General features: G+C 41.7%; 2 protein-coding genes across 3 annotated transcripts; one reads left to right on the top strand and one right to left on the bottom strand.

The window, feature by feature from the left end:
* Positions 1–130: 130 nt before the first annotated feature.
* ZFYVE21 (zinc finger FYVE-type containing 21) lies at positions 131–14,020 on the bottom strand. Of its 2 annotated transcripts, XM_009904840.2 has the most exons (8): positions 13,789–14,020; positions 8,377–8,427; positions 7,085–7,253; positions 5,334–5,409; positions 4,582–4,673; positions 3,707–3,760; positions 2,158–2,300; positions 131–863 (listed from the first exon to the last, which is right to left on the bottom strand). In XM_009904840.2, the coding sequence occupies exons 1-8, from the start codon at positions 13,918–13,920 to the stop codon at positions 828–830; spliced, it is 753 nt and encodes a 250-aa protein (XP_009903142.2). In that variant the 5' UTR covers positions 13,921–14,020; the 3' UTR covers positions 131–827. The 2 variants fall into 2 exon arrangements, with proteins under 2 accessions (XP_009903142.2, XP_009903149.1); XM_009904847.2 differs by lacking the exon at positions 3,707–3,760 and having other exon boundaries at positions 132–863.
* A 1,822-nt stretch (positions 14,021–15,842) lies between these two features.
* Positions 15,843–27,011, top strand: XRCC3 (X-ray repair cross complementing 3). Its single transcript, XM_009904859.2, has 7 exons — positions 15,843–15,937; positions 16,286–16,423; positions 17,278–17,490; positions 20,234–20,388; positions 22,025–22,237; positions 25,307–25,353; positions 26,392–27,011. Exons 1-7 carry the CDS (start codon positions 15,883–15,885, stop codon positions 26,612–26,614), a joined length of 1,044 nt encoding a protein of 347 aa, XP_009903161.1. The 5' UTR covers positions 15,843–15,882; the 3' UTR covers positions 26,615–27,011.
* Positions 27,012–27,481: the final 470 nt, after the last annotated feature.

Here is a 27,481-nt window from a genome sequence, read left to right on the forward strand (position 1 = left end):
AGAACTAAAATTAGGCTGCTGTTTAACAAAAGTCAGTTTTAGTTCAGAGGAGAGACCACATTAGTCATGATGAAAGAGGTTATATATTGTGAAATCAAGTGGCACCTCAGTTTTTTTAAATAAGTGAATTAATTTATTCATGTTTGTACATTAAATTGTGTACAGTTTCAGACAGTACTACAGTTAGGTTAACAAAAGCTATTTACCAAAAAGAAAATACAAAACTAAAAATTATTTTGGAAGCTTATTTATTACAGAAGTTAAGTTTCAAGGTCATGTAAATCCAGTTTGGTGGTATTTGCTGAAATATTTAGATGTTTAAAATGAAATGTTTTAAAAAACCCTAAGTGATTTCTATAAAATCATATCTAAGGCAGATTTTTATTGTACATGGATCTTAAACATTTGGATAGAAGGAAAAACCTGAGATCTATACCCAAAAGCTATTCTCTGTAGAAGAGACAGACATTTGTTTGCTTTTGGTAGCAAACAGTATATATAGAATTGTTACTATAAAAGTTGTGCTGTACATTAGCTGTAGTGCAGGTCACTTTCATATTAAGTGCCAATACAGGCTTAACAAAATATACAAAGTCTTAAAAGGTGAGGCTGTTTAAAGCATTAATTGTATACATATTGCACACTATAGTGAATACTCATGGTTCAGAAAAATACTCACATTGCATTTGCCAGTTCTTACAGACTGAACCATGCTGGAATGAGGAAGGGTCAAGAACAGCAAATGTTAACAGCTCTCAAATTCACAAGTGAGAGGCAGGTCCATGGAGGATGGTGTCTTCCCTCAAGTGGCCAACAGTGTGCTGTTCTTACTGGTCCCGGGACTCGTAAAGAAGTTTCGTGGCCTATCGGGAAGGCAAAGTGTCACTGTGTTACCTGAAATTCCACTTGGGGCCACCTCACCTCCTTCATATCTCTCTAAAACCTCTTCAATGCAAGCCTTTAAAGTCATCCTCTACTGTTCTTTTGACTACAGCATTTAATAACAGCTAGGCACTTGTTTTAAGACTGTTTTGGGTTACCTTAAATGCAGAACCTGAGGTTACTGAAGATTTCAGATCAACTTATATTTGTCTCTTCTTGTTCAGAAATGACCATTTGTGATCAAAACTGCCTCAGAAAAAGCCATTATTATATTCCATTATAACCATTTTACTCTGTTCTATACTCCTTCTACCCCTTTTGCCTCCTCCCTGCAGAGTTTTGGTGAGGTATTCTGCTTGCCTCAAACTGTAACATCAACCAGCCCCCTGCAAATGAAACAGATGTGCACTCTCTAGGTGCAAGTCCTTTTACATGCTGTTAACAAGGACCTCTGGAGTCTCAGTACACTGACCCGTTATTCAAAACTGAGCTAAACTCTGGTCAGTGGAGGGATGGTGTTCAGCTTATCCACAAAATGCCAGTTGTAGGAGTTGAATGGCTTGTGAAGGATGAATTAGAACAGGTATAAGGAAGTGCTCAAGGCCAGTACCAAGGTGGCATGCACTGTGCTGAACACTGAGCTAAATGCTGGGGTTAGAGATGGCTGGGGAGCTTAGTAACATGATACAGAAGCAAACAGCCACATGCTTGCATTTGCAGACAGCTTATAAATTGCAGTTCAAATCATCAATTGATCAGATTAACTAGTTGGGGTGGTTTTGGGTTTTGTCTCCTGTAATTGACTTACAAAAGTTCAGTATGATTAGTCTTACAGTGTCTAGCAACAAAAGATGGAACAGTATTCTACATGATCCTACTGCACCTCTGTTCCTGCTTTCAAAAAAAAAAAAAAAAATCAACTTTGAACCTTCACAAGGAAGTGAAAATAATAGTTTAGGTGCAAAAAGGTATACTCACCTTCTCCAATGAGTAGCAAAAACCTAAGGAACTTGAAAGTCTGTAATTCCTACTTCTTTCCACCTAACTATACAGGTAAGACCTTGGGCAACCCTTTTTAGTTTATCTTCTTCAGATAACTGAGCATAAAGCTAAAGTGACATTGATAACAACCACCCAGAGCTTCTGTTTTCTTCACAACAAGGCCCTAAAATCCTTAATATGAAAAAAAGACTCACAACACTGCATACTCTTCAGTGCTATTAAGCACCCATGTAAAGATTTTCCTCATTCCTAAATTATGCCTCCTTTGCTTACCTTATGCATAGCTGCCAGCCAGCTTGCTGACAGCTTCTTGTTACAGCTGAGATCTTCAGCAGCTGTAAATTTCATCTGCATGAGCTCCTCTGATCCTGGTACTTTGTACTGCAGAACCATACCTATGGCACGAGTGTTACCTCCTGAAAAAAAGAAACAAAATCTTTAACAACAGGTTTTACCAACCAAGTAACACAACTTCTCACTAATAAGCATGTTGGAAGAAAACCATCTCATCACTTAATTCAAAGCACTATCAACTGCAGGTGGACTAACAGCTGCTGCACCAGAGGTGGTCATGACCATAGCCAGCAATGGAAATGTGCAGACTCTGGCAATCACTGAGGCAGAGCTTATAGAAGCTATCAAACGAAGCCACTAGCTATGTACACTAAACCCCTCACGTTTCAGTATTACCATTATTTCTTAACTGGGTGCCATAGTTTCATACTGTAGCCTGCAGTTTGTAAACTGAATGAGTAGTGTCCAGATACAGTAATACAAAGTCTGACATGGAAGATAAAAGTTCCTCCAAACCTGGCAAAGGTGGGGAAAGATTCTTACACAAGACTAGACAGTGACTGGCAACAGCATTTACTTCCTGAAGGAAGTCCACTCCAAAGGACATTGCCCTGACAAGAGCATGATTTCAAGATGTTTGTATCTCTTTTCCTCTAGCTGCATTGAGACTAAAATAAACCAGCACAAAGATATAGAAATTAAACAACTGCTTCCGATACCACACTTCATTGGCATAATTTCCTGAAGCAGCAGGGCCCAGGCTGAGCCCCAGTACAGCACCACCACACACGGAAGCACACTTTCTTGGCAAAGTTCTTTTTAAAAGCATCTGCATGATAGGGCTCCTGGAGGCCATTACTGCAATATCCAAGAAGCGAAACAAAACAATCTCAGTCTAAGCGATTTCAGGAAAACCCCACAAGCAGTGTTTATTACGTACGATAAACTAAAATCCAGCTTCATCACTTGCTGCCCTGCATCTATCTGGTCAGATTAACAGATAAAAGAACTACTTAAACCAGTGGAAATCAAACACCTACAGCCCTGACCGGTTTGCCCAGGCCTGGCATTCCAGGACATTACTGACTCAGGCAGAACATGCCTTACACAACAAAAAGTCGTATTTCTTTTAAAGATATGCAAACACAAGCCATCAATTAAGTTTTATTTATTCAGTACAAGGCCTTAATGGAGAGGACAAGAAGCATATTACTCATTTCTGGTGTACACAATTCAGCACACCTCTGTTGAAATAGTCGTGTGCTCCATTAAAGATAGCATTTCTCATCTTGTCTCTTCCAGCATGTGGTCTAAAAAAAGGCTTTGAGTGTTTTCGTCCTCCTCCAGAAAGTACAAAACATTCATTCTCAGTTTATTAAATAGATGGGAATAAACAGACACATGTCAATTTGAACATAACTAAGTTGAACAGCTATAGATCAAGCAGAACAACAGCACAGCAGAGGAAGAAAGATGGGAAGGGGCCATGACAACATGCTAAGGTGAGTCATGCTCAAACTGGCGATACCTTCAGTAATATGCTGGCTCTCCAGAAGGCTGGTGTAAGTGTGAGTATCTTTTTCTACCATCAGGATGGAAGGCAGGCAGGCAAAAAGATAAGCAGTCAGAAAAGTAGTGAATAACGAACTGCAGGAGCATTAAGTAACTCAGCAACACGTCTGGTTCATTTGAATACCAAGGTAAGTTTATTAGAATTAACATGCTGTACTGCCTGAGTATTGCACAGACAGACTGGCTGATTTGAAAATTCCAGCAGTGACAGAGGTGGTGACAGAGAACAATTACTTAAATTCCTGACCTTGTTTGTTCTCATTTCAGTGAAATCATACTCAAGTTCATCCTGAAATACTCTAAAAGCTGGTAAGAGATGAGGCAGTAAGCAGCTGCCCTGGTTCAGATGTTACCGGTTTCATTTGGCCACCCCTTCATCTTGAATTAAATTAAGAAAGCATAGTTCAAGAATCTGTTTTCTCCCCATAGTTTCTCTTTCACTGTCCTCCAAGTTGCTGGTACCAGTAGAAGAGAAATCACAGCTGAATTCTAGACTGGAAGTCACCAAAGACCTTCCTATGAGCTTTTCATCAATAGATGTTTAAGTTTAGCCAAGAGAAAGGATCAGAACAATGACCACCTTTACTCAGATGTATTGAGAATCTCTCCCATTCTATAGCTGTAAGGCAATTTTTCAGTTCTTACATCTTTCCCAAAATCCCAGCAGGCACATGGACAGGGTTTCTTCACACGCTGCACTCTATATTCTGAGAGCAGATGTAACTACATAGTTACATCTAAGTTACCAGTAACACAGAAATACACTGTCTAGCTCAAACAATTACAACTTCATGTGTTTTTTCTTAATTGCTATTCAAATGAAAAATTTACCTCCAGGAGTAAATCCTTCAGTGAGTATCTGAACAGTTGAAATCTGTATAATTTCAATTTCATAGTGGCTGTCTCCATCCAAAACCAGGTATCTACATAACAGAAGAAAAACTTCCATTATTTTTTTTCCTACAATACCAAGTTCAAATCAAAGGGAAAAAAAACCATACTGGTCTCAGCAACTCGCTGTTTATATAGTCTTTGGGGTAGAAGCAGAGAGAAATCAAGCAGGAAAAATTGCTTTTCACTGAAAACAAACAACCACAAACCCCTGCAGTTCATTTTTCCAGGAGACCCTTTCAAACTATTAAAAACATTCTTCAGAAGTTCTGAAGAACAGAAGAGTCTAAATTGTTCCATCCAACAACAGAGTAGGGATGACCAAAGTAATGCTTTGGCTACAATGTTAAACGACATGCTGCAGTGTTAAGAGTCATTCCGAAACGTGCTTTTTTCAGGGGCTAGATTTTTCCCTGCTCCTTCTTCCTATGATCCCTCTATCAGCTGGCAAAGCCACAGTATTCCAGTGGCACTGAGAGACATTAGCAGTGAGTAGAGTTCCACTGTTCCAGTGCATTCTGATCTACATTGCCAGTGAATTCAAACTTACTTCGATAATGTTGTATCTATCCTTGCAGTGTGATTACACTCCCCAGTATCCTCACAGCATGTTACTCTTGCATTAGGTATTACATAATATAGCTGCAAGCACAATATAGTTTACATGAGCCATTTCTATCCATCTTTCTCACCTCTGATTGTTGGAAAGTCGACAAACCATGAGCTCAGATTTACCAGATGTTCCCAGAGTCACAAAGAATGTAGCACCTGTAAAGAAATGGTTTAGTATTCCAATGCAACACTTAGGAAGGAACAATCAGGTATCAAAAAGGGTAGCTAAGTTTTACTTAATTACACCTAATACACTAGGTTAGGTGAATTAAGGAACTAATTGAAATGTAAAACTGAGTAACATCAGAACACTTGACTATAAAAAGCTGATCTTTAATTATCATGTTCTGAATCACAGGACTTTTCACAACTGCTATGTAATTTCTCTCCCATGTTGTAGAAATACAGATGATACCCAAAACAAATCTTAAAACTGAGAACAGATCTGGAGATGGCAAAACCAGGCTGCTGAAGACCCAATCTTGTCACCATTATACAAACTACTGTTTCAGTATTCAAAAAATGTCAGTCAGAAGACTCTTAGCAGCAGAATGTGACCTTAAGCTCTATGCTTAATAAACAGTAAAGATACCTCTTTTTCATTACTGTAGGCTAGCTGTGTCTTACTCTGAGGTCAATGAACTTCAGTTTTCATGTTATGTTTCTTCCTGCACAAAACAGTCCCTTTGACATTGGGAAAGTCATCTTAGCTAGTGAAGTGATTCATAACTTAAAGCAGGCTACACGCCTAACCGCTTCATTTCCTCCCTGCCTCATGCTCCCTGTATTACCTAATCCAAATACTGCTGGTCTGGGAAATGAAAAAAATAGCAGTGTACAGTCCTGCCAGAGAATCTGTAATCCATCTGCATGATCTGAACCACACAGCCTGCTTCACAACTTTACACAGTCTCACTGGCCTCTCTGCACAGATCCCCAGTCTGCTGCTAGAATGAGACAAAGACAACAGCATCAAAGCGGCACAGGACATAACCACCATCTCGCCGACCAAGATCTGTGGCTTTACAGTAAATAAGGAACAACTTCAGATTTTAACTGCAGTGCATGACAAACTTTACAAAAAGCCTTCAGTTAAAAATACATTATTTAAAAACTCATCTACACCCTCAAATCATTCTCCACTCTGCAGTTGTGGGTTACAGGGGTGCATAGTCCTTTTTGAACTTAGAATCCCCTAGGAACATTCACACTAATGGGACATGGTTTGGCTTACCTGTCATACACATGAGCATCATGCTGAGAGCCCATCAAAAGGCACTGAACAATCACAGAATATTTTAAAACCGAAGACTCAGCTTTCTTAATATAAGTGGAACCAAACTGCTATATTGCATGTAGCTTTAATGCTATGCAAAATTGAGAACTCATGACAATCTTCTCTAAACCATAGCTGTAGGCCATAGTCAAGATCAAAGCTCACAGATGAAGTATGAAACAAGCACTGTCTCTTGGTAGCAAATACTAAAATATTCTCTATTGTAAACCATTTTGCATCCTTATTTAATGTGACAGGAATATGGGTAAAAGAGGCATTATTTTAAGAATAAACAAATTGCACACACCTGTTCTCAGAGGTGTTAGAAATTATTTTGTCTTTAATTAAACAAGAAAGCAAAAAGTTCCCTCTAAGTAAACTGATAACGCAGATTACTAACTGGCATTAAGAAACAGAACAATGAACCAGTACTTAAAGGAGACAACTGCAGCTTTTTTGACAAGAAGCATTACTCCTGTTGTTGATTACATTTGTTTAAGTCAGCCCTTGAATAAATACAAATGAGTTCAAGCCACACACACATCCAGTCCTTACCATTCATGAGCACTTTAAGCTGTTTGTCGTAGAACTCTGTTTCTTTCTGAGAGATGAGAGCACACTCAGCACACTGGCGCACAGGGTCCACAAAGCACATGCGAGGCAGAGGCACTTTTTTACTGCAGCACTTGTCACAGAAACACTTCCCACATCTTCGGCAGTGATGCTAAGCACGAGAGAACATTCTGTTTATTTACAAAGGGAACTATTGTGGAATAATTTTATAAAAGTAACTGTGTTAACTCTCCTCCTTCCCAAGAAACAGAACAGTTTCTCAGGTGTGAAACACACAAGCTGAGGAACAGGCAAAGGAAATTTAACTCTCGAATGGTAGAAATCTCTGAACACTAAGGACTGAGTATAGTATCAACAGCACTACAAGTCTTCGGTGGCACTCTGTGAGCATGCTTCTAAAGAAGACCAGACAAGACACTGAAAGGGTTTCTCCAGTAAATCTTTCACCTTACTGTCAATAAAAACACAGGTAGTTTCTAGGTCCCTTCCTATTTCCACGGAAAGATCTTAGGAAACTTCAACCGGAGATCCTATTCCTCTACCTTAAAACTTGAGGATAAGTTTCTCCCATGGAGAAAGACAAGAATCTTCATCTTTTACCAGCTAGTATAGTACAGATCTAATGAACTTGTGAAATCAGAACTGGTAGTGCAATGTGTTTCACAGCTACTGGATCTGTAACAAGTAGCTTGGCTCCATATCACTATCAGGGTGTGACAGCCCCAGCAGGTCTTCCTGATGCAAGTTCTTGTGTCAGAACAAGTATTCCCAGGTAAGCAAGAACTGATCTGTAGCTTAAAGCAAGTTTGAACAGCTTGATACAAGGAACTGGTACACTGCAGTTTTGGGCAGTGTTAGGCTTTCCTTCCAATTATGCAAAATTCTCCAGAGTGCCTATTTCCCAGGGTTACCTCCATTTACTTCCCAAAGCTAACAAAAGTAAAACATAGCATCCTAATGAATTAGTGTTTCTTAAGCAAAACACAAGCCAATCAACCACTATACTCCTAACCCTTTCAACTAAATGGTAAAACAAGAACTAGAAGAACGTACACTCCATGACTGAAGGTACTGTATTACACATTGAGCAACAGGAAGAATTTCAGAGAGAATTAAAACAAAAAGGACCTTTCCTCAAAAAAGAAAGAAAACCGCTTCAAGTTACATCAGACTCGTATGCTAATCTACTGAAATCATCTACAATTTTAAATCAAGTACGTTTGTATTCATACATGGCAACAGTTAATGCTTTATATCTCATTGATTTCTCTTACCTTTCTTGTTATGAAGTCAAATTTTGTATCACACTGCATACATCTTGGGCACTAGAAAACAGGACAAATTAAGATTAACTTACAAGATTTCTAAACCTTTAATCCTACTACTATACACAGAGACTGAGCTTTATGTTGTAGTTTACATTCTTTTCTAAGAAGAAGCACACCCAACAAATTTCCACTGTTCCCCTTTTAACCATGGATAGCTTTCATTTAGTACTGATGTAGTAAAGTAACATCATCCCCATTTGCAGGACAAAAAAAGCTACTAAACTCATTTCCCTAAGGAAAAGTGCACCCTGCCAGCAGTCAAAACTACATTTCAGGAGTACTTATCACACTTAATTATGTTTGGCTATCCAGACAGTCACATATTCCAGAGTCGTCTATATATATCAATTGTCATCCTTACCATACTACACTGTAATGCTCTGCTCAGTCTCTAAAACCTTGTTTACATATTTCAGTGCTCTCAATACTTAGACATTTTTGAAACATGCTACATGATAGTGGCTTGGAAGAACATTAACTACGACATCATTTTTATTCCAGCTACAAAATGTCATGTCCTGAAATACCTCTTGCCTAAAACAAGCTTACACCCACGCTTCTCAACACAACAAACCAAAAAAAGTGCTATTAAGAAATTGAAGAAGTTTCACTCTTGCAACTACATAGTCTTTAAGGGGTAACAGTTTTGATTTTCTGAACTCCCAGCAGCAATCAGTGATTGTTAGATAATTAAAATTTTCTGTATAGAAAGTCCTATACCAAAGAGCTGGATTTTTCACCAAGATGCTATGTTTTAATCCACCATATCAAAATACACTCTTCAAGGTTCACAGTGCAATTATTGCTAGATTTACTTACAAATACTAATGCAAAATTATGCCCAACATCCAGATCAGAACAACATGATTAGAACCTGTAGTCAGTTTTATAGCTCTAGAAACCAAAACTCCTCAAGCCAGACTATCTCACCTTAGAAGACTACAGCACCTTAAACCCATGCCCTAAGATAAGCAGGTGCTATTTGCTAAGCACAGAGCAATCTCTGTTTGCCTTTAATTAACACATTTCAATACTTAACCCTATAGATTTCTTCAGGTTTCAACAGCTTTTGTCATCTGTTTCAGGGACTATTCCTTCAGCAGATACTCAGTCACTGTCATAAGTTGAACAACTATAGCCACAAAAATATGGCAGCAGCTAAAGTAAAAATTCTCTAGAAACTTTTCACATTCTTCTGAAGCAGAAGATTGGTAATAATTTTCAGTAGTTCATATGAAGCATTCTGATGTCTAAACATAAGGTTTACAAACAGAACATAGCTAGCTACTTGCAGTATTTTCTACTATCAGCTGTGTGTTTCTAAACCCCACACAAGATAACTAGAGGTGTTCCTTTATTGTTTCCAGTAACACTGAATTAAAGCATCCAGCCACCTCTTCTCACAATGGCTGTAGAAAAGCTCATTCTAACATGCACTGATGAACAACCTTCAGCATAAAACAACTTCAGCATTCCCCAGGTTCCCTCTCTATCAAGTAGTACTTTACAGCTAACATCACATCTTAATCTACACTGACCTGGATTTGATGTCTTAATTTTTGAGAGGTGTAGCCTAATAGCCTGTCTAGGAGCTCAACCTGGCAAGAAATTTGCTATAGTATGAATTTACCAGGAGTCAATTAATTTTCTTAATGCAAAAGTGAGGGTTTTTTGGTCACAAATTAGAAAGCACAAGCCACAAAAACTGGGGGGGGGGGGGGAGAGGAGGATGGGGCAGGGAGAATATGCTTTTTTAAATACTGCCCTAAACAGATTTCATACACAATGTTATGTTAAACATACAAGCTGCTTTTCAGGAAAGAACAAAGTTGTCCATCCTCTTATTTAATACAAACTCTGTAGAAAGTATTTCTTAGTTCCAGACCTATCATGGTAACACTGCCTGCCATATAAAGCAGTCATAAATAAACCACAAGTCAAATGGTACCAGGCATCTGAGAAAGGGATTTTCCTACAAAAGTGTTCTTACACAAGTAGGCTGGATGCTTTAAGTAACCAGAATTAAGTGAACCCATTTGTGTAACATCAACTTCTACTTTGCCTGGGAAGAGATCTCTGCTGAAGAGCATCTTGAAAGGTGAATTATTCCTACTCACCCATATGCTGACATAGAGAGAAGAGTACTGAATTACCCTTCACTGCTTGAAGGGGTTTAAAATCACATTTATAGAGAAGGCAGCATGATGGTTCCAGAGTTATTTTTCCTGGTTTCAAGATGCAGGCTTTTTTAACAATAGTGCAAAACTGGTGTTTTGGTCAAGTGGAAACAAAAATATACGGATAAGAGATGAAATAAAAATGCACATCACAAGCACGTTTATTTGACACACAACACACCACTGTGCTATCAGACTGCTTCATATAGCAAGAGGAAAATGGAAGAACATCTAAGCAGATGTTGAACCTTGTTATTAATTTTGAAATACTGAGAGCTTGTTCATTGCCAATAGAGTGGAACTTCTCACACCTTTGCTGAAGTGTGGTAACAAATTTGCATATTACTGTGGATTCAGCCAGAGATGAAAATACTACGGATGGACAGGAAGCTATAGTTACACTTCACATGCTTTATTTGCATATACAATTACAAAATTATTCAAGACGTGATGCAAGGCATATATACCTGGTTGAGCTTGTTAACACAGTGAACTTCTGCAGATGTGAAAGTTCACAAACTTGTCAAATCGCACCTCATAACCAGTTGATGCCGGAGTGGAAACCACCACAATGCAAACACACAGCAGGCTGAGTTTACGATGCTTTCTGGCATGGCAAGCTGCACAATTTGCAAGCAGTCTGAGTGCAGCAGCCCTGTCACAACTAGTGCCAACTCTCAAAGCCTAAGCAGTCAGAGGACCGAGATACCCGAAGCTCAGTTCCCTCCCACAGGGATGCAGGAGCCCTAGGGAATCACTGTCACCACATCTGTAAGCTCCTCTTGCACATCCCAGCTCTGAGGCACACAGAGTTCCTCAGCCACATAAAGATCTGCTACGCAGCTGGGAGTCACAAGGTTTGGTCACTTCTGCACTCAAACATACAAATTTTACTTATTTTCTAGTCCAAGATTTCCTTAGTAGGAAGATCACTAGTTAAGCTCTGATGATGGTTAACAAAAAAATTCAGGGTTAGACAAGGCACGTGAAGTGATCAACATTTTAAGCTCCATTTCAAGTTTGCAAACGCATTCAAAACCTTTGCCTGTAATACACGTCCTCTCCATATCAAATACCACCCAGTCTGATCCAAAGGCAACATTCAGTTACAAATCAACACCACCAGCCTATGGACTAAAAGGCTACAGGGGAAAGTTGAACTTTAAGGAGAATAAATACCTGCTGTACAATTGTAATATAAAATGAAAACTTCAGAACACACGTCAGACTGATATTTAAGAATTAAGTCTGTATATTTTAGGTACATCTACAAATATAGCATAAAGAAATCGTCAAAACAATCTTCAGCTGAATTACAGTGGTGCTTTGTATTGGAATGAGTCAGATGTACCTTGGGTTTTGTTTGTTTTTTAACAAAACCAGTCTCCTGTAATTAAGGACTACTGAAATATAAAAATACATTTCAGCAGGTCAGGGGGGAAAAAACCTAATTTCCATTTAACTGTTATGTAAATTATATCCAATGACAGTGATGTCATGAATCAGGTTTCCAGGTGGTCCAGGTCCATGCACACAGGGCACAGCAAAGTCACCAATGCAGCAAAAGCAGACCCATGCAGCACAAAGGGAAAACAACTTGCACAACTGCTCAGACTGCGCTACAAGCTCACACGCCCCATCTGCAACACACCCAGTGCATCACACTATCTACAGCGACAGCTGGGTGGGAGTCCCAAGAGCCAAGCAACAGTATTTTCAATGACTCTCAGCTCCAGTCACAGAAAATTTTGTCTTGTTCACACTTCATAAAAGACAGATAACCAGCTGCTACTGATGACAAGGAGGATTATTTTAAAAAATAGCTAAATAAAAATCCCCTAAGTACGAAAGAGAGTAACTTGAGAAAACTCACAAGATACTTTAACAGGTTACTTGTTTAAAGATAAGTCACTTTCCAATAAAGGGCTGTTATTTTGGACAAAACCAGTAACTGACCGTGCACCTTGTGACAGTAGCGGTTAGTCTGTGTTGCAGAAGCCTTGCAGGCAGACTGAGTCTCCAGAACTACTACTTTTACACAGAACCTTTTGCCTGAAGAGATACAAGGTAGGGGGGAAATGTTCTTCCTCGTTCCTAACCAAGGAGGACATAGTGTTCCCATACAAAACAGACCAACCACGTAAGTATCTGGCAAAGAACAGCTTTGTTTAATGACTCCCTGCTTAAACTCCTACTGGCTCACCTAAACTAAATCTTCATTCCAGACACATTTAAATGCACTGGCATGCAGTCACACCACAGAAAGCTGGCAATAAATAAGCAATTGATTCTAAGTTGTATTGGCATCTAGCTGTAGGGACCGTAAATAAATAATGCATATTACATGAAATCTAATACAACATCATTTACTTGAAAAGTGTTTGAAAGGAAAGTTGACTGAATTAGCCTAAGCTATTCAGTACTTAACTCTGTAAAGATCCACACTGCGAGGCTGAGGGGCTGTTCTAACTCAGCTTTATTGCCTTAATACTTTGTATTGACTTCTTTTTTTTTTTAATCAACGTGGTCTTCAGAATTGCCTTTATAAGCATTTAAAGGGAATGCTTCACTATTAACGCTGCATAGCTCGCTACACTTTTAACTCATTAAGCTCCACGCTAATTTTGGTGACATGGCCACACGTCCCTGCAGAACACGTGACGTTCCCACCCTTTTCAGTCCATTGATCTAAGCAAAACAAAAAACCTTAGTTCACAACTGAAAAATCGCAACACGGAGATCCCCTCCCCTGCCATGAGGCGAGGGGAGCCGAGCCAAGCCCTCCTGGCGGACGCTCCGCAGCACCGGGCGGGCTCGACAAGCGGGTGAGCCCCCGAAGTGGCGACTAACGCTGACCCTGCGGCACCCGGCACCCCCTGAGCTAAAAAGGGTCCCGCAGCCGCCCACCACCACCGCCGTGCCTCGACCGGCAGGGACGGAGATGGGAGACAGGCGCCAGGAAGCCAAGCCCCACAAGAAAGAGGAAGAAGACAAATCGCAAGCGCTCTGTTCCCGGCACCTCGGACCGGTCGCGGTGTGTGCCGGCCAGCGGGGGGACAGGAGCCTTCGAAGCGGCGCGGACCGAGCGGGCACCGGGAAGCCGCTGGGGCGCGCAAGCCGGGGCAGAAAAGCTCCCCCGAGGAAAGAAAGCGCGGCGCCGCGCCCCGCCCACTACCGATACCTCCTTGTCAGGCACCCAGGGCGGCTCGTCCAAGCCGAAGGGGCTGCGGGCAGAGCGGTGCTCGGGCACCATGCGCAGCCCGCTGGGCGAGCGCACCAGCTTCTTGGCATCACGGGCCTCGCAACCCGACATCTTCCCCCTCAAACCTGGCCACCGCTACACTCTCCCAAGAGACTGGCAGCGTCGCCACCCAATAACCGCCTAGACCCTTCGGGACGGGCACGGGGCAAGGCCAATGGAAAGCAGCGGGCCGCCACGCCCCGCTCACCCGCTCCACGAGACCAATAGAATGCCGGCTCCGGACTTCCCAGCCAATCCTGTGTCTCCTGAGGGTTCAGGCTGTCATGCTGTTCCTTCCCCACCCCTGTGGGCGCTGGAAGGCGCACGCGCGACGGAAATTGCCGGCCCCGCAACCCGGAAAGGAAGTGCGGGCGCGCCCCAGTCACGGACCAAAGTTCCGCGTTCGCGGAAGCGTGATAACCAATCAACGAGCAGTGCCGCGCAATGGGCGGGCTAGGCTGGCCGCGGCTTCGAGGAGCTGCTCTGCAAAGGCTGCGCAGCTGGTGGGACAGTGTGTGCCCTCCGTGTCCTCCCGAGTACCTTGTGCTACCTCCGGCACTTGGCGAACGCCCCTCTCCTCCGGCGCTTCCCAACCAGTCCCGCGGAACAGATTGCTACTGGAGAGACAAGTGTCCTCTTTGAGGACTTTTGATTGGCTTGCGGCTAGCGATGTCGAAGGTAAGCCGCTCGCCGATTGGCTGTGGCCTGTACTGGCGGGTGGTTCGTCACGGGAGCGAGGGCGGTGTGGCGGCTTAGGCGCCAAGCCCCCAAGCCGCCGAACTGGGAGGTGCTCCTCTGCCGGTGTCCTTCCGCTGCCAGCCACCTTCTGAGCCGCATAGAGGGCGTGAGGGTGCATCCCGTGAGGGTGCATCCCGTGAGGGTGCATCCCGTGAGGGTGCTGGCTGTGGTAAGGAGGCTTCTGCCTGGGCTGGGGGCTGCGAGGCTGATGTTACGGCAGGGCCCGTTCGGCTGCTCTGCTCCCCCTCAGCCGTCCTGCACCGCGCTACCCTCCGACGAACGGACCGTAGAAGGGTGTTGCCGCTCACCGTGCTCTGTGGCAAGATGGGCAGTGATTGACCTGGACAGCTTCTGTCGGTGCCTTGTCCATGGATGCTCCGGACTTTCTAGTGATTAGGTCTTGGTGATTTTCTTCCCTTCCCCAGTGCCTCAGACAGTGGCTGCGATGGGACGGCTTCGTTACAGTGGAATCCGCAATATGGTTTGGAGTCCGTAGGGTCGAAGGTCGTCATAATCGAGATTAATCTCAGTAAGTTTCGACGTCTGTCTCTTGTCAGCACGTTGCTGTAAATAGATGTTGCCTCGAACCAGCTTCTGCATATCCGCTGTTACCAGGATCCATGGCAACCTATCCTCCCTCATGTTAAAAAAAGTTTGTCCTTTAAGTCATATATTTTATGTAACCCTTATGTGTCTGCTACCAATTCTTCTTTATGATGATCTAAAAAAAATAGTAGCAAATCCCTTAGTACCCTTGTAGGCAGCTATCCTGGTTTAGGTCAAAACATTAAAAAGACTATTTAATGTTATAAGAAATGAATTGAATCTAATGTTTGAATGCTAAATCTGCCATTGGCTAATCAGAAGATAAGTGACTATCCAATGTATGAGTACTCCTGGATCATTCCAAATTGCACATGCTTAAGATTCTTTCTCTATTTGCAAGTGACTAGCTCGTGTAAAGAGTGGCAGGATGGCAAGGACTGATCCAACGCATTTGTGAGCTTCAGTCCAGAGCAAAAGTACTATGCAAAATTACAAGCAATTAAAATTACTACTAATTCTTAACTGCAGTATTATTAGTTGAACCTATTAAATGTATATGTGAGGAGATTTCTGCCAACAAGCTGAATCAGTGTTGTTTTTTCTAAGACAACTGATAAATCAATTGATAAGGGATAAAAAAGACTGTTCCTGCAAAGTTTTCATGTTGATTTAAGCTTATTCTTTTTTGCATGTTTATCTGACAAAGGCCACTTTAATAACAGGTAATTTGCCCCAGTGCTGTATCAGGAAATGGACTGGAACCAGTTTGACTTGAACCCTAAAGTAATTGCTGCCCTTAAGAAAGGTAACTTAATTTACCAATGTCTCCCTAGTAGATATGTCACCGTCATGTCTTCCTGTACATAGTTGTGTGTTTGTGGGCAAAGGGGTACATCTGTACACTAACACTGTAGAACTACAATTGGGTATTTCATAAGCAAGTTTTTTGAGTAATCAGAAGCCATGGCTTTTCCCCATCTCCAATCATAATTTCCAAACAATTTTATAGCCTGTGTTGATACATTGAAAGTAACTGTTGCCTGTCTAGCTACAGGAAAGCAGTGTAGATAAAATTCAATTAAATAACTGGTAGAAAGTGGGAAAACCTTTGTGCATAAGACAAAAGTATTTATAAAACTTCTTCTAATTTCAGCTGACATAAAATCAGTCAAAGAGATTTTAAATCTCTCTGGTGCAGACTTGCAAAGGCTGACGAAATTGTCCAGTGCGGATATACAGTGCTTACTGAAAACAGTCTCTTACACACTGAGGAGAAACAGTATGCTTACAGGTAATACAGTCAATCTAGGGGGGAAGTTATATTTAAATCTTAAAATACTGTAATTGTGAGAAAAGAAATTTCACCTCCTCATTGACACAGTAATGTGATTCTGAAAATGAAAAGGTGAGTGGTTTTGCTATGCTGTAGTAAATTATTTAACTTTCCTAAGGACAGCTCCTCTGAGACCGTGGAGGTGGATGGGTGTCAGTTGTTCAGGATCAAGCCTGCCTGGAACAGGACAAAATGATTCTCCAATCTGGAGGACTTGGATGAGAGGGAAAAATGCTCCCCTCTCCCTTTTGGACTAAGACTAGGTTTAAAACTTACTTGATCATATTATAAGATGATTTGATAGAAACACCTCATTCCAAACCAAGCAAGACCTAATACTCCTCCAGTAAAAATGCTTCATTGCAGCTCTGTACTTAGAATTTATTTCTTGGTGATTTGCATAATACCTTCAGGCTTTGGCCAGATGCTTGGAAGGCAGTTTCATAGTCTGCTATAGCCTTCCATCTCCATAATTGCTGTGTTTGAACTTTGCTGGCAATACTTTCCCAGAGTGTAGCTTTCCATAGAGACTCCTTAGAAGCAGAGAAAGGTAACAGTTTGAGGCTCATTGTAAACTGTCAGTTTCTGAACAGGCACTCAGTAGGTCCTTTGGGAAACTGGAGGTGGGGAATACCAAGCTGAATTAGAAAAATTTCTTATCAAGAAAGAAGAGTCCTCTGTAGAGCTAAACCTGCTGTACAGTCTCTATTTTGTGTCATTGTATGACAGAAAGATACTAAATGAATCTGCTTTCCTTTTTAATTTTCCCCTTTATTTTTAACCATTTTAAAACAAAATCTTGATCCCTGCAGCACTTCAGCTCTACCAAGATAAAGATCATCTCACCTCTCAACACCAGAAGCTAAGCCTAGGATGTTCAGTGCTAGATTCTTTGTTAAAAGGTGGCATTCCTTTAGTTGGAATCACAGAACTTGCCGGGGAAAGTTCTGCTGGGAAGACTCAGATTAGTTTACAACTGTGCCTTTGTGTGCAGTATCCATATAAATATGGTGGACTGGAGTCTGGTAAGTACTGAACAGTAAGTATTGATTAATTTGTCATTTTGGGGAATATATACTGCCTTCAAGAACATTGTGAGTGCATTTAGGTAGCTGCCTGTATTCACTGCATGTCTTGCCCTTCTGCAGTAGCATTAGCAGTAAGCTAGTTACTAGTAAAGTGTCTTTATAGAGGAAAGCATAATCTGCACAGGCCCTGCTTCACAACATCATTTCATACAAAATTACTATTGGCTGTTGTTTACCTGCCTGCCACTGTGGGTTAAACTAGACACATACATGAAAACTAGGCAGTATATGAAAAATAGTGCTGCCATAAGTACTTACTGACTTACTGGGTAATGGCTTCAGATGTTTTTCCACAAGCATCTCTGGCCTATGGTTTATATTCCCCAGTTGGGGGTTTCAAATAATATTTAGTTTGCTAGCAATAATTACTGACTAAAATTGATGGAGATGTAATTGAAGAATGCTACTGTTGTTCTCTATCTGCAAATTTGCTGGGTTTGCCAAAGTATATAGGATTATTCTTTGGTTAGAATATGTGTTTTTTTTAATCACATTCATCTTACTCTTAATTTAAGTATTATATACTGTTTTAGAAAGAGAGGAAACTTGTGTCCCTTCTGAGATTTCAAGGTCCTGGTATTCTGCTTTAGGTGTGTTTTGGCTGTGATCTTGCAGCACTATGTTTAATTTGGCAGCACAGTGGTTTGTTGTGGGGGAATTTAATTATTTCTTATACTGTATCCACCCATGTGGAAAAATCATGGAACATCCAAATGAATATCTTGTTTAAAGGACAGTAATTAGTCTGTGGTTTACATAACTTTGCTCTAAGTTACATCATTAATCAGAGAAGCAGCATATGTATTTTGTTGATTTCCTTCATATGTTACTGCTAACTGCTGCAAATAGTTTGCATGCAAATAAACTTTTCATTCACACCCCTGCATTTCTCCCTGTGTATGTTGGAAAAAAGGAACAAACCAGAACATGGTACAGAAGGTGGTGCCCGACATCTTAATGGCACTCTTGTCTCTTGTACCAGGCAAAAATCTTCCTTGTAGGCTACAAAATGGCAAAGCTTTTCATCATTTGAAGATGTGTCTTGTTCCTTATGCGCTTAGCACTTGATTCTATTATGCTTCATCACTTCTGTGTTCCCCATCTGCTCGCTGTTTCACAGAAGATAGGGTAGAATGGCCACCCTATCAGTGCTCTTGTGAGAAAACCAGGGCATTGCAGAAGGGCTGAGAGAACAGAACTGTCGAGAATTTCAAAGGCATGAAAGGTAGAAATATCCTGCTGCAGGAGCAGGAGAGCTAAGGCAGTGGTGAAATCCTAATTCTTGCACTTTTTAAACTCTCGGAGTGGTGTCTTGCCATATGTTAAACTGCATACAGTCACAGCAGCAGATACTGGCATAACTTAGAAAACAAAACTTGGTTTCTCTGCAGTCTGTAAATAGATTGTGTGGAGTCTGTTACAAGAAACACAAGAATTAAAAGTTTATGTTAAATATGAGAAGTTTTATTCTTCAGGAAACTGGAGGAGAACAACCTTTAGCAACTGTTACTGAAGTCTGGAACTATCAATGGAAGACTGATCTCAGTGCTAAAACTTTGCTCATGATTTTAAATTATAGTGGGTTGGTGGAGTTGTTTTAGTGCCAGAAACTTCTTTTAGGTGGTGAAGCTGAAATACATTTCTCTAGATGGTATAGATATATTGTGTGTTTGTTTCATTTGACTTATCTTGTTTACAATTCTCAGTGCAAGGAGGGTGGCAGCAAACAGAAAGTGGGACATCCCTTGCCTCAAGGTTATCTTTTTGCCATCCTAAGAATGTCAGTTATGGTCCATCACGTGTTGGCTGAATGTATTTTATATGCCCATATTCATGAGGAATACATGAATATAATGTGGCAAATTCATATCTATAGTAGAATTCTGAATGAGGAAAAACACTTGCTACCGTTTCTGGGTAACAAGCTGGTTTGGTGTGTGTAACCCTCTAAGTATTAGCTGATAATTTTGGCTAGTTGCAATGACCGTAATTCTTTTGTTTTTTTAAACCGCAATATATGCAGTATTTTCTTTATTTCCCCAGTTTCTGTGTGGTTAATTTTCTCTGCAATAGAGAAACTAGAAACCACAGTAAAAATAGAGGTATCACTCACAGTAGTGTGATGGAAATATAATGCATTTTGTCTAATCTGCTGTTTTCAGGAAGAGTTAATTAGGCTGAGGTTGCATGAGTGATCCTCTTTAAACTGCTTTACTAACTGTGGCAGTAAGTACTCTCCATATGTAGATTTAAAACAAGAAACTTGAAAACAGTGAGTGAAATTAATCAATATACTGTCAGTACTGGATTTGTCTGAGTTGGTTCATTTTCTTCATAGAATAGTGGCTGTATTTTGCATTTCTGACCAAAACGGACCTCTGCAGCATTGCTCTATTTATGATACTCATTATCACCCAGGTTAGATGGTCAGGTCTTGAAGCTGTGCAAAATGAGTGTCACCTAGTGGAGAGTGCAGAAATACAATTGTGTCAGGAGGCACAGAGAAAAAGGACCTGGAAACTACAAGAAGGTCACAGGAGTGTTTTTTCTGTTGTTCATCATTGATTCAGTAACATTTCCAGGTACATCCATCCATCTTTTGAGTGTAGAGTGCATGGCTTTGTTTTCGTGCCATTAACAAGCCTGGTTGTAACAGCAGAGGTGGTTTCCTTGACTGTAGGAGCTGTCTACATTTGTACAGAAGATGCATTCCCAAGTAAACGTTTGCAGCAGCTCATAGACCAACAACACAAGCTGCGTGCAGATGTCCCAGCTGAAATCATACAGAAGATCAAATTTGGAAACAGTATTTTTGTGGAGCATGCAGCAGACCTGGTAAGTAGTAGCACAAATTAAGAATGTGTAATCATTGCACTGTAATCCAGTAACCACAGGGTTGTTTGGTGCTTTTTTCTTATATAGGAAACCTTTCAGATTTGCTGCTGGAGAACTGTTGATTACAGTGGTTTATTATGAAATAGATTAAAAGATAAGCATTAGTATTTTTGTTAGAATAAATAATGTATTAGATTTTTCTGAGTAATTATGCTTATTAAAATGTAGTAGATAAACCTATTTGCTACTAGTTTTGCTGCAGCTTCTAAGGAGAGATCTTCATGGACTTTGGAGACTAGATATATATGTGCAAAAGGCAATGTGCTCCTGAGTAACTTGCAGTGTAATACCAGAGCTGTTAAACTGCAGATTAAGCAGATGGGAGGAAAGGGTACAAAAAAAGGTGTCTCAGATAGGTCCTGGCACAACATAACCAGAGCATTGCAGCTGTCTTGCCCCTCTGCTGGTCAGACATCATGGTAGATGTGGCAGTTTAGGCTGGGTGCCTCCTGTTACTGCCGCACAAGTTACACCTCTGGTGTTCTGAGTGTCCAACCCAGTAGGTGGACACAGGAAAGAGTGGATTTCTACCCATAAATCCTGAGCTCTATAAATTTGTCTACAAAGTCATTCTCTTCCTCTTTCTTCCCTCTCTGCTCCCGTGGGAGATGCTCCCTGTTGGGTAACAGTGCAGGAATATCTTTATGGCCTCTTAGGCCTGTGTAGGCCTGATGTCAGGAGGAGAAGGGGGAGGTAGTCTCAGACCTGGCCAGCCTGAGACTAGCCTAGCAGAAAGGGGGGGGAAGAAAGAGCCCTGGGGGTTTTGGGTATACCCTTAGGTGGGGAGAAGGGAAATGTTGGGGACCTTGGGGTGTGCTGTAAGGGACTCTGTATGCTTTGGGTTATCCTTGCCACTATGCTTTGCAATTTCTGTAAAACACCAATTGCCTTTTCCATTTAAACTTTCCACAGCTATTCAATCCATTTGTGTGAGTGTCATTCTTTTGTCCCTCTTGGGGCAACAGAGGATCTGTCCTTCCTCAAACTGAGACAGTAGAACTGGAGAGGAAAGGTGCAGACTTCATTACTGTATTCTTACCTTGTGGACCCATGTTTTTCTTGTTTTGTTGTGGGCTTTTTTCTTAAGAAGCCATGAATAAGATCTTTATGGCTCAAACATCAGAAATCCTGCTTTCTCTAAGGCTTGAAAGTACCACTTGTTAAATCATTCCAGTTGTTGGGCCTTTTTTATTTGTAGTTGGCAAGTGTAAGAAGATCTTGTACATTAACACACTTGTTGGATGTGTGGTCCAGGCAGCAGCTATCTTTTCTGTGTCCCTTACATTGGAAATCTTAATTGAAGTTCTGGAAGTTTCTGAAGTTTCAGGAAGCTACAGAGTATGTTATTGAAAAAGGAGAGACTCACCCTGTAGTAGTATGGATGCCTCTCTAAAATAAAAGTAAACCACTCTCTAGAAGTGGTTACTAGTGAGACTGACAGATCCACAGACTCGCTTTATGACTAGAAACTCCGTCAGCTTGCATTTCAGCAATTACCCTGTTAAGTCACTGTCATGATTTTACAAGCAGAGTTATTTGAGCTGTTGTCATGGTGACCATTTGTATTCCGTGCCAGGATGCCTTTCACAACTGCATCACTAAAAGGATCTCGCTGCTGCTCACGAGAGGCATGGTGCGGCTGGTGGTCATCGACTCTATCGCTGCCTTGTTTCGATGCGAGTTCGGCGTCTCGGATTCTGTTACGAAGGCTCGCTATCTGCAGACGTTTGGAGCACAGCTTCACAGCTTAAGCACTAAGTTCAGGACTCCAATAATGTGCATTAATCAGGTATGACATCTAAATTGCTTCTCACTGTATAGAGACCACTTAATAAATGGCTAGGGCAGGACAGGGAAAATCTGTGCATGCAGATTTCTTGATGTTGTGTTTAACACAGTCAACTAGTTGAATATTAACAGCTGGTGGCAACTTAAGCTTCCTTGAACTGATGTACTTTAGTAAATTCTCACTTCTCAAAGTTTAAGAACATCATTTAAGTTTTTATAAACTGTTAATGCTCTCAAAGGTTGTCCACTAAAGCTAACCAAAATAGGTATGTATAGTAACTGCACAAAGCATGGAACTAAATTAAGAAGTCTTTCTTAACGGTAATTTCAAATGTCATTGCCAGCAGGATTGCTCTGGGTGCTCTGCATGTGCAGTGTTACTCCACACAGAAGACAGTGAAACTCCAGGGACTTGGCTGCATTTCTTTGTAGCTCAGCATTTTGAGTAACTGCTGAGATTACTAAAGCATTAGAATGCACAGAAGCTGACTCAAGCTGAACAAAAAAAGGTCACGATGATGCTAGTCAAAAAGAGTAGTCTAGGCAAGACACTGCTTCTGCCCTGTGGAAGCAACATTCCACTGCTCGTAGCCTAATTGCAAATTAGGAGCACGTGAATGCTGGAGATGAAGCATTCAACCTTGCACTGTGATCTGAGAAAGCACTAACTAAATGTGCAGGCAGGGCACCATTGGGAACCTTCCTTTCTGGAAGGCCCTTCCATCAAGTGAGTAAGTACTCAGCCCTGAGGTTTCATCACAGCAGAAGAAAAGGGGTAGGGAGAAAAGCTGAGCTTGAGAAATCACAGAGAAGAATTTTATATCAGGAAGAAAGGGGTTCTGGAAACATCAAGTCAACTGTTGTTCAATTTGCTTCTGTTCCACAGAAGTTCTGGAACTACAGAATGGGCAGTGTGTAAACCCTGCTACTATAACTGGAAGGGAATGTGTTGGAATTCATACACAGCAGTAATCTGAACAGCTTTCAGGGGTGCAGAATCTTTATTTTCAGTAAGATTCCGACGGAGGAGGATTTAGATTTCAGCCTCAAGTTAATTCTCATTTTTTCATGAACTTTTTCTTGCATAATCATAGAATCATTAAGGTTGGAAAAGACCTCTAAGATCATCAAGTCCAACTGTCAACCTACCCTGACCACTAAACCATGTCCCAAAGTGCCATATCTGCACTTTTTTTTACCACTTCCAGTACATTTTTTGAACACTTCCAGTGATGGTGACTCCACCACTTCCCTGGGCAGCTTATTCTAATGCCTGACCACTCTTTCAGTAATGAAATATTTCCTAATATCTTATGTAACCCTTCCCTGGTGCAACTTGAGGCAATTTCCTCTTGTCCTGTCACTTGAGAGAAGAGACCAACACCTACCTCACTGCAACCTCAGATAGTTGTAGAGGGCAGTAAGGTCTCCCTTCAGTATCCCCTTTTCCAGACTAAATCCCAGCTGCCTTCCCACGATGGGAGTTTTACATCAGTGCTGACTCACAATAATTGAGGTCACTGAATGACAGCAGCCTGGCCATTTGCTACCAAAGAGTCCTTCAGGACTGTGTGCTAAGGAAGGTGATGTCATGTCTGTGGTTACAGAAATAAGTTGTGATTATAGCAGCATTAAGGAAAATGGTGGCTCTGAAGTAAACCATTCTGTACATTATATTTAGAGAAGTGCTTATAATTTAATTTGCTGCAGTTTGTGATGAACTTGTGTGGAAGAATCGTTAAAAACAGATGACGTCAGGATGTGTAGATTTTTCTAGTCTTCAGTCATTAAGCAGGCCTTCAGAGGTGGTGAAATCATTGAGAACAATGGAGGCAGTCCGGCTTCTGTACCATTTATCTGAGTCCATCATCAGTAAATTTGCAGAGGACACCAAGCTGGGGCCAGGAGTTGATCTGCTGGAGGGTAGAGAGGCTCTGCAGAGGGACCTCGACAGGCTGGGCAGATGGGCAGAGTCCAACGGCATGAGATTGAACACATCCACGTGCCGGGTTCTGCACACTGGCCACAACAACCCCATGCAGAGCTACAGGCTGGGGTCAGAGTGGCTGGAGAGTGGCCAGGCAGGAGAGGGACCTGGGGGTGCTGGTTGATGATAGGCTGAACTTGAGCCTGCAGTGTGCCCAGGCAGCCAAGAGGGCCAATGGCATCCTGGCCTGCATCAGGAACAGTGTGGCCAGCAGGAGCAGGGAGGTCATTCTGCCCCTGTACACTGCACTGGTTAGGCCGCACCTCGAGTCCTGTGTCCAGTTCTGGGCCCCTCAGTTTAGGAAGGAGGTTGACTTGCTGGAGCGTGTCCAGAGAAGGGCAGCAAAGTTGGTGAGGGGTTTGGAACATAAGCCCTACGAGGAGAGACTGAGGGAGCTGGGGTTGCTTAGCCTGGAGAAGAGGAGGCTTAGGGGTGACCTTATTGCTCTCTACAACTACCTGAAGAGAGTTTGTAGACTGGCGGATATTGGTCTCTTCTCCCAGGCAACCAGCACCAGTACAAGAAGACACAGTCTCAGGCTGCACCAGGGGAGGTTTAGGCTGGAGGTTAGGAAGAAGTTCTATACAGAGAGAGTAATTTGCCATTGGAATGGGCTGCCTGGGGAGGTGGTGGAGTCACCATCACTGGAGGTGTTCAGGAGGAGACTTGATAGGGTGCTTGATTGCATGGTTTAGTTGATTAGGTGGTGTTGGATGATAGGTTGGACGTGATGATCTTGAAGGTCTCTTCCAACCTGGTTTATTCTATTCTATCTGCAGACACAGCCTTGGAACAGTCCAGGTGGGGACTGTTTGCTTTGTTGTTTGTTTTTTTTAAGAAATGAAGCATCTGGCAGTAGTCAAATTCATATAAGCTGTAGCCACCTAAATAACTGTAGTGCTTTAAACTGAGCTAATACTTCACAACTCCCTCTTAGTTCTACTTCAAAGAATAAGGGTTGGCTTCATATGCAACCCAACAAACTTGGATTTTCCTGGCTTCATTCCCCTCCCTGCCCTTCTGCTTGCTAAGAACAAATGCGTAACTACAAGTCAACTGCAAGTGTCCTTTTTCTTGCTTTAGGTGACGGATGCAGTGAGCGAGTCAGAAGCTGCTCTGTGTGGTTGCAGGTAAGTCATGTGCACAGGAAGGTCACACACAGAGCACTGAACTACTCTGCTTTTTATAGCTCCTGTATAAACTACCAGAGCATGTTAAGAGCAGCAGTGCAGTTGCCCAGCAATGCTGTATTTTTGCTGGAGATCAGCAGTAACTCATGTGCTGTAAAGTGGAAGAAACTGTCATACACACTTACGTGGTAATCCCTAATCAGCAGGTTAGGGGGAAAAATTCCCTGGAGTTCTTGGCTGGTGTACTTGCTTACACAAGAGTATTTTTGCATCTCTTCTTGTCTCTGTTAAAACTGTGCATTTTCTGTCTGCTTGAAAAAAATGTAGCAACAAAACCTCATTGGTTGGTTTTGTTGGTTACTTAAGAACAAAAAAAGGAGCATCTTTTAACACCAAGGTATTAACAGGATTCAAACATGCATACTTGTTTGAATGCTAACTGTAATCTTGATTCCCTAGATAAGCTAGGTGCACATAACTGTATTTGAAAGCAGTTAGTTGTGGCCTCCAGATTCAGAAGCTGATTCAGAACAAGGATAAGGTTCAGGTATTTCCCCCCTGGTATCTTGGAATTCTATTAGTGGAGAGATTTCACTTCTTTGTAGGAACAAAAACTTGGTTTTAGCTTTGGGTTTCAAGTGGCATGTCTGCAGTGCTCTATCTACACAACATTTCTAGGTACACCTAGGTATCCCTGCAATCCAGGGATATCAGTTACACAATCCACATATTCCAAAGTTCAACCATTTCTCTTGCTATTTTGCTATTGCAAGAGGAAACCTGTCAAGGCAGAGGTGGGTATCAGCATGGCTGTAGTTGGAAGAATGACTGAATTACTCTGTATGGGAGCACTTCTCTTCCAGTTGTTACCTTGCAGTAAGAGAGAAGCTAGTGCAAGGGTTTGTGAGTAGACCCTGGGATCTCTGTCTGTAAATACAGAAATGGTAGATCATTTCCTCCAGTGCAATTTTGTTACAACAGAAGGTATTTGATACTAAATCCATACATGCAGCAATCTTCTAATACTTTTTTTCATAGTCTAGTGGATAACAGAGTCATTCCAGCACTTGGAATAAGCTGGGCAAATCAACTGCTCATGAGACTGATGGTCAGCCGAGTGTTACAGCCTGAACAATCATCTGGAGCTGCATCTCACCACGCTGGAAGTGTGAGGACTTTAAGAGTAGTTTTCGCTCCCCATCTCCCTTTGTCCTTTTGCTACTACACAGTAAAATTGGAAGGTGTAAAAGGAATAAAATAATTCCTTTACATATTGAAGCATCTTCATCCAAAAAATTGTACCAAAACTACCTTGCTTCAGGAAGAATGACCAGTAAAGGCAAATCCTTCTGAGCACAGAGAGACAGACAAAGAAGTGGTGATATGACCACATTAAGCCTTGTCTACATTGTGAAAGATCTTTTTATACTTGTTTGTCTGGTCACCAGCTTGTCCTCACAATGGGAGTCTTCTGAAGGAGAGTGAAGCTGTGGGCAGGGGGAGGCTGCACAACAAAGTGTGATGTGGCAATCCCCATGTTAAGGGAGGCTTGATTGCTGATTTCGTTTCAGAGCATGCTACTCGAGGCACAGCATTTACGGCAATTGTGTACTTCTCTGGTTCCAGGCCCCAAGGGAGTCAGGGTGAACCATTTAATAGTGCCTGCTAGTGCTTCTGGCCCTCAGGCTGCTGTTACCTGGAAGCATTCTATCTGTAGGGCCTCGGAAGCAGCACAAAGAAGCTACCTTATTTTAAAACCACTTGTTATTAATACTAGGATCAATAATAAATTAGCAGAAAAATATTTAACATGGTGCTGCAAGAATTAAAATTTTACTTGTTTTGTACCAGGTGGACAGCTCTAGCTTTATAGAACTTCTACAGGTGGTTGGGTTTTTTAAAGTGGTTCTTTTCACGCTTTCTGTTCCCTTCCATGCACAGCAAAAATCTCTGTAGCCTCTTCCATTAAAAAAAATACCAAACTACATCCCTCCTCTCCCAGCCCCTTGCTCTGTTTGCCCATGGCTGAAGCTCTCTAACCAGGTGGTTTCAGAGCCAGGGCTCTATTTGTATTCTTCCCAACATGCTGTACAGCTCTGTGTTCTGCTGGAATTGAACAGCATTCTTC

Source organism: Dryobates pubescens, chromosome 5, assembly GCF_014839835.1.
Source record: "Dryobates pubescens isolate bDryPub1 chromosome 5, bDryPub1.pri, whole genome shotgun sequence".
NCBI classification, from domain to species: Eukaryota; Metazoa; Chordata; class Aves; order Piciformes; family Picidae; genus Dryobates; species Dryobates pubescens.

What these genes read in the sequence shown, in the direction of transcription:
- ZFYVE21 (XM_009904840.2), bottom strand. Translation starts at nt 13,920, where the DNA reads ATGTCGGGTTGCGAGGCCCGTGATGCCAAGAAGCTGGTGCGCTCGCCC. An exon ending in GAGCCAGCATATTACTGAAG is followed by an intron (nt 2,301 to 3,706) that starts GTATCGCCAGTT and finishes TCTTTTTTTCAG; the next exon opens with GAGGTAACACTCGTGCCATA. An exon ending in GGCTGGCAGCTATGCATAAG is followed by an intron (nt 864 to 2,157) that starts GTAAGCAAAGGA and finishes CCTTCCCGATAG; the next exon opens with GCCACGAAACTTCTTTACGA.
- XRCC3 (XM_009904859.2), top strand. Translation starts at nt 15,883, where the DNA reads ATGGACTGGAACCAGTTTGACTTGAACCCTAAAGTAATTGCTGCCCTT. An exon ending in CAATAATGTGCATTAATCAG is followed by an intron (nt 22,238 to 25,306) that starts GTATGACATCTA and finishes TTCTTGCTTTAG; the next exon opens with GTGACGGATGCAGTGAGCGA. An exon ending in GCTGCTCTGTGTGGTTGCAG is followed by an intron (nt 25,354 to 26,391) that starts GTAAGTCATGTG and finishes TTTTTTTCATAG; the next exon opens with TCTAGTGGATAACAGAGTCA.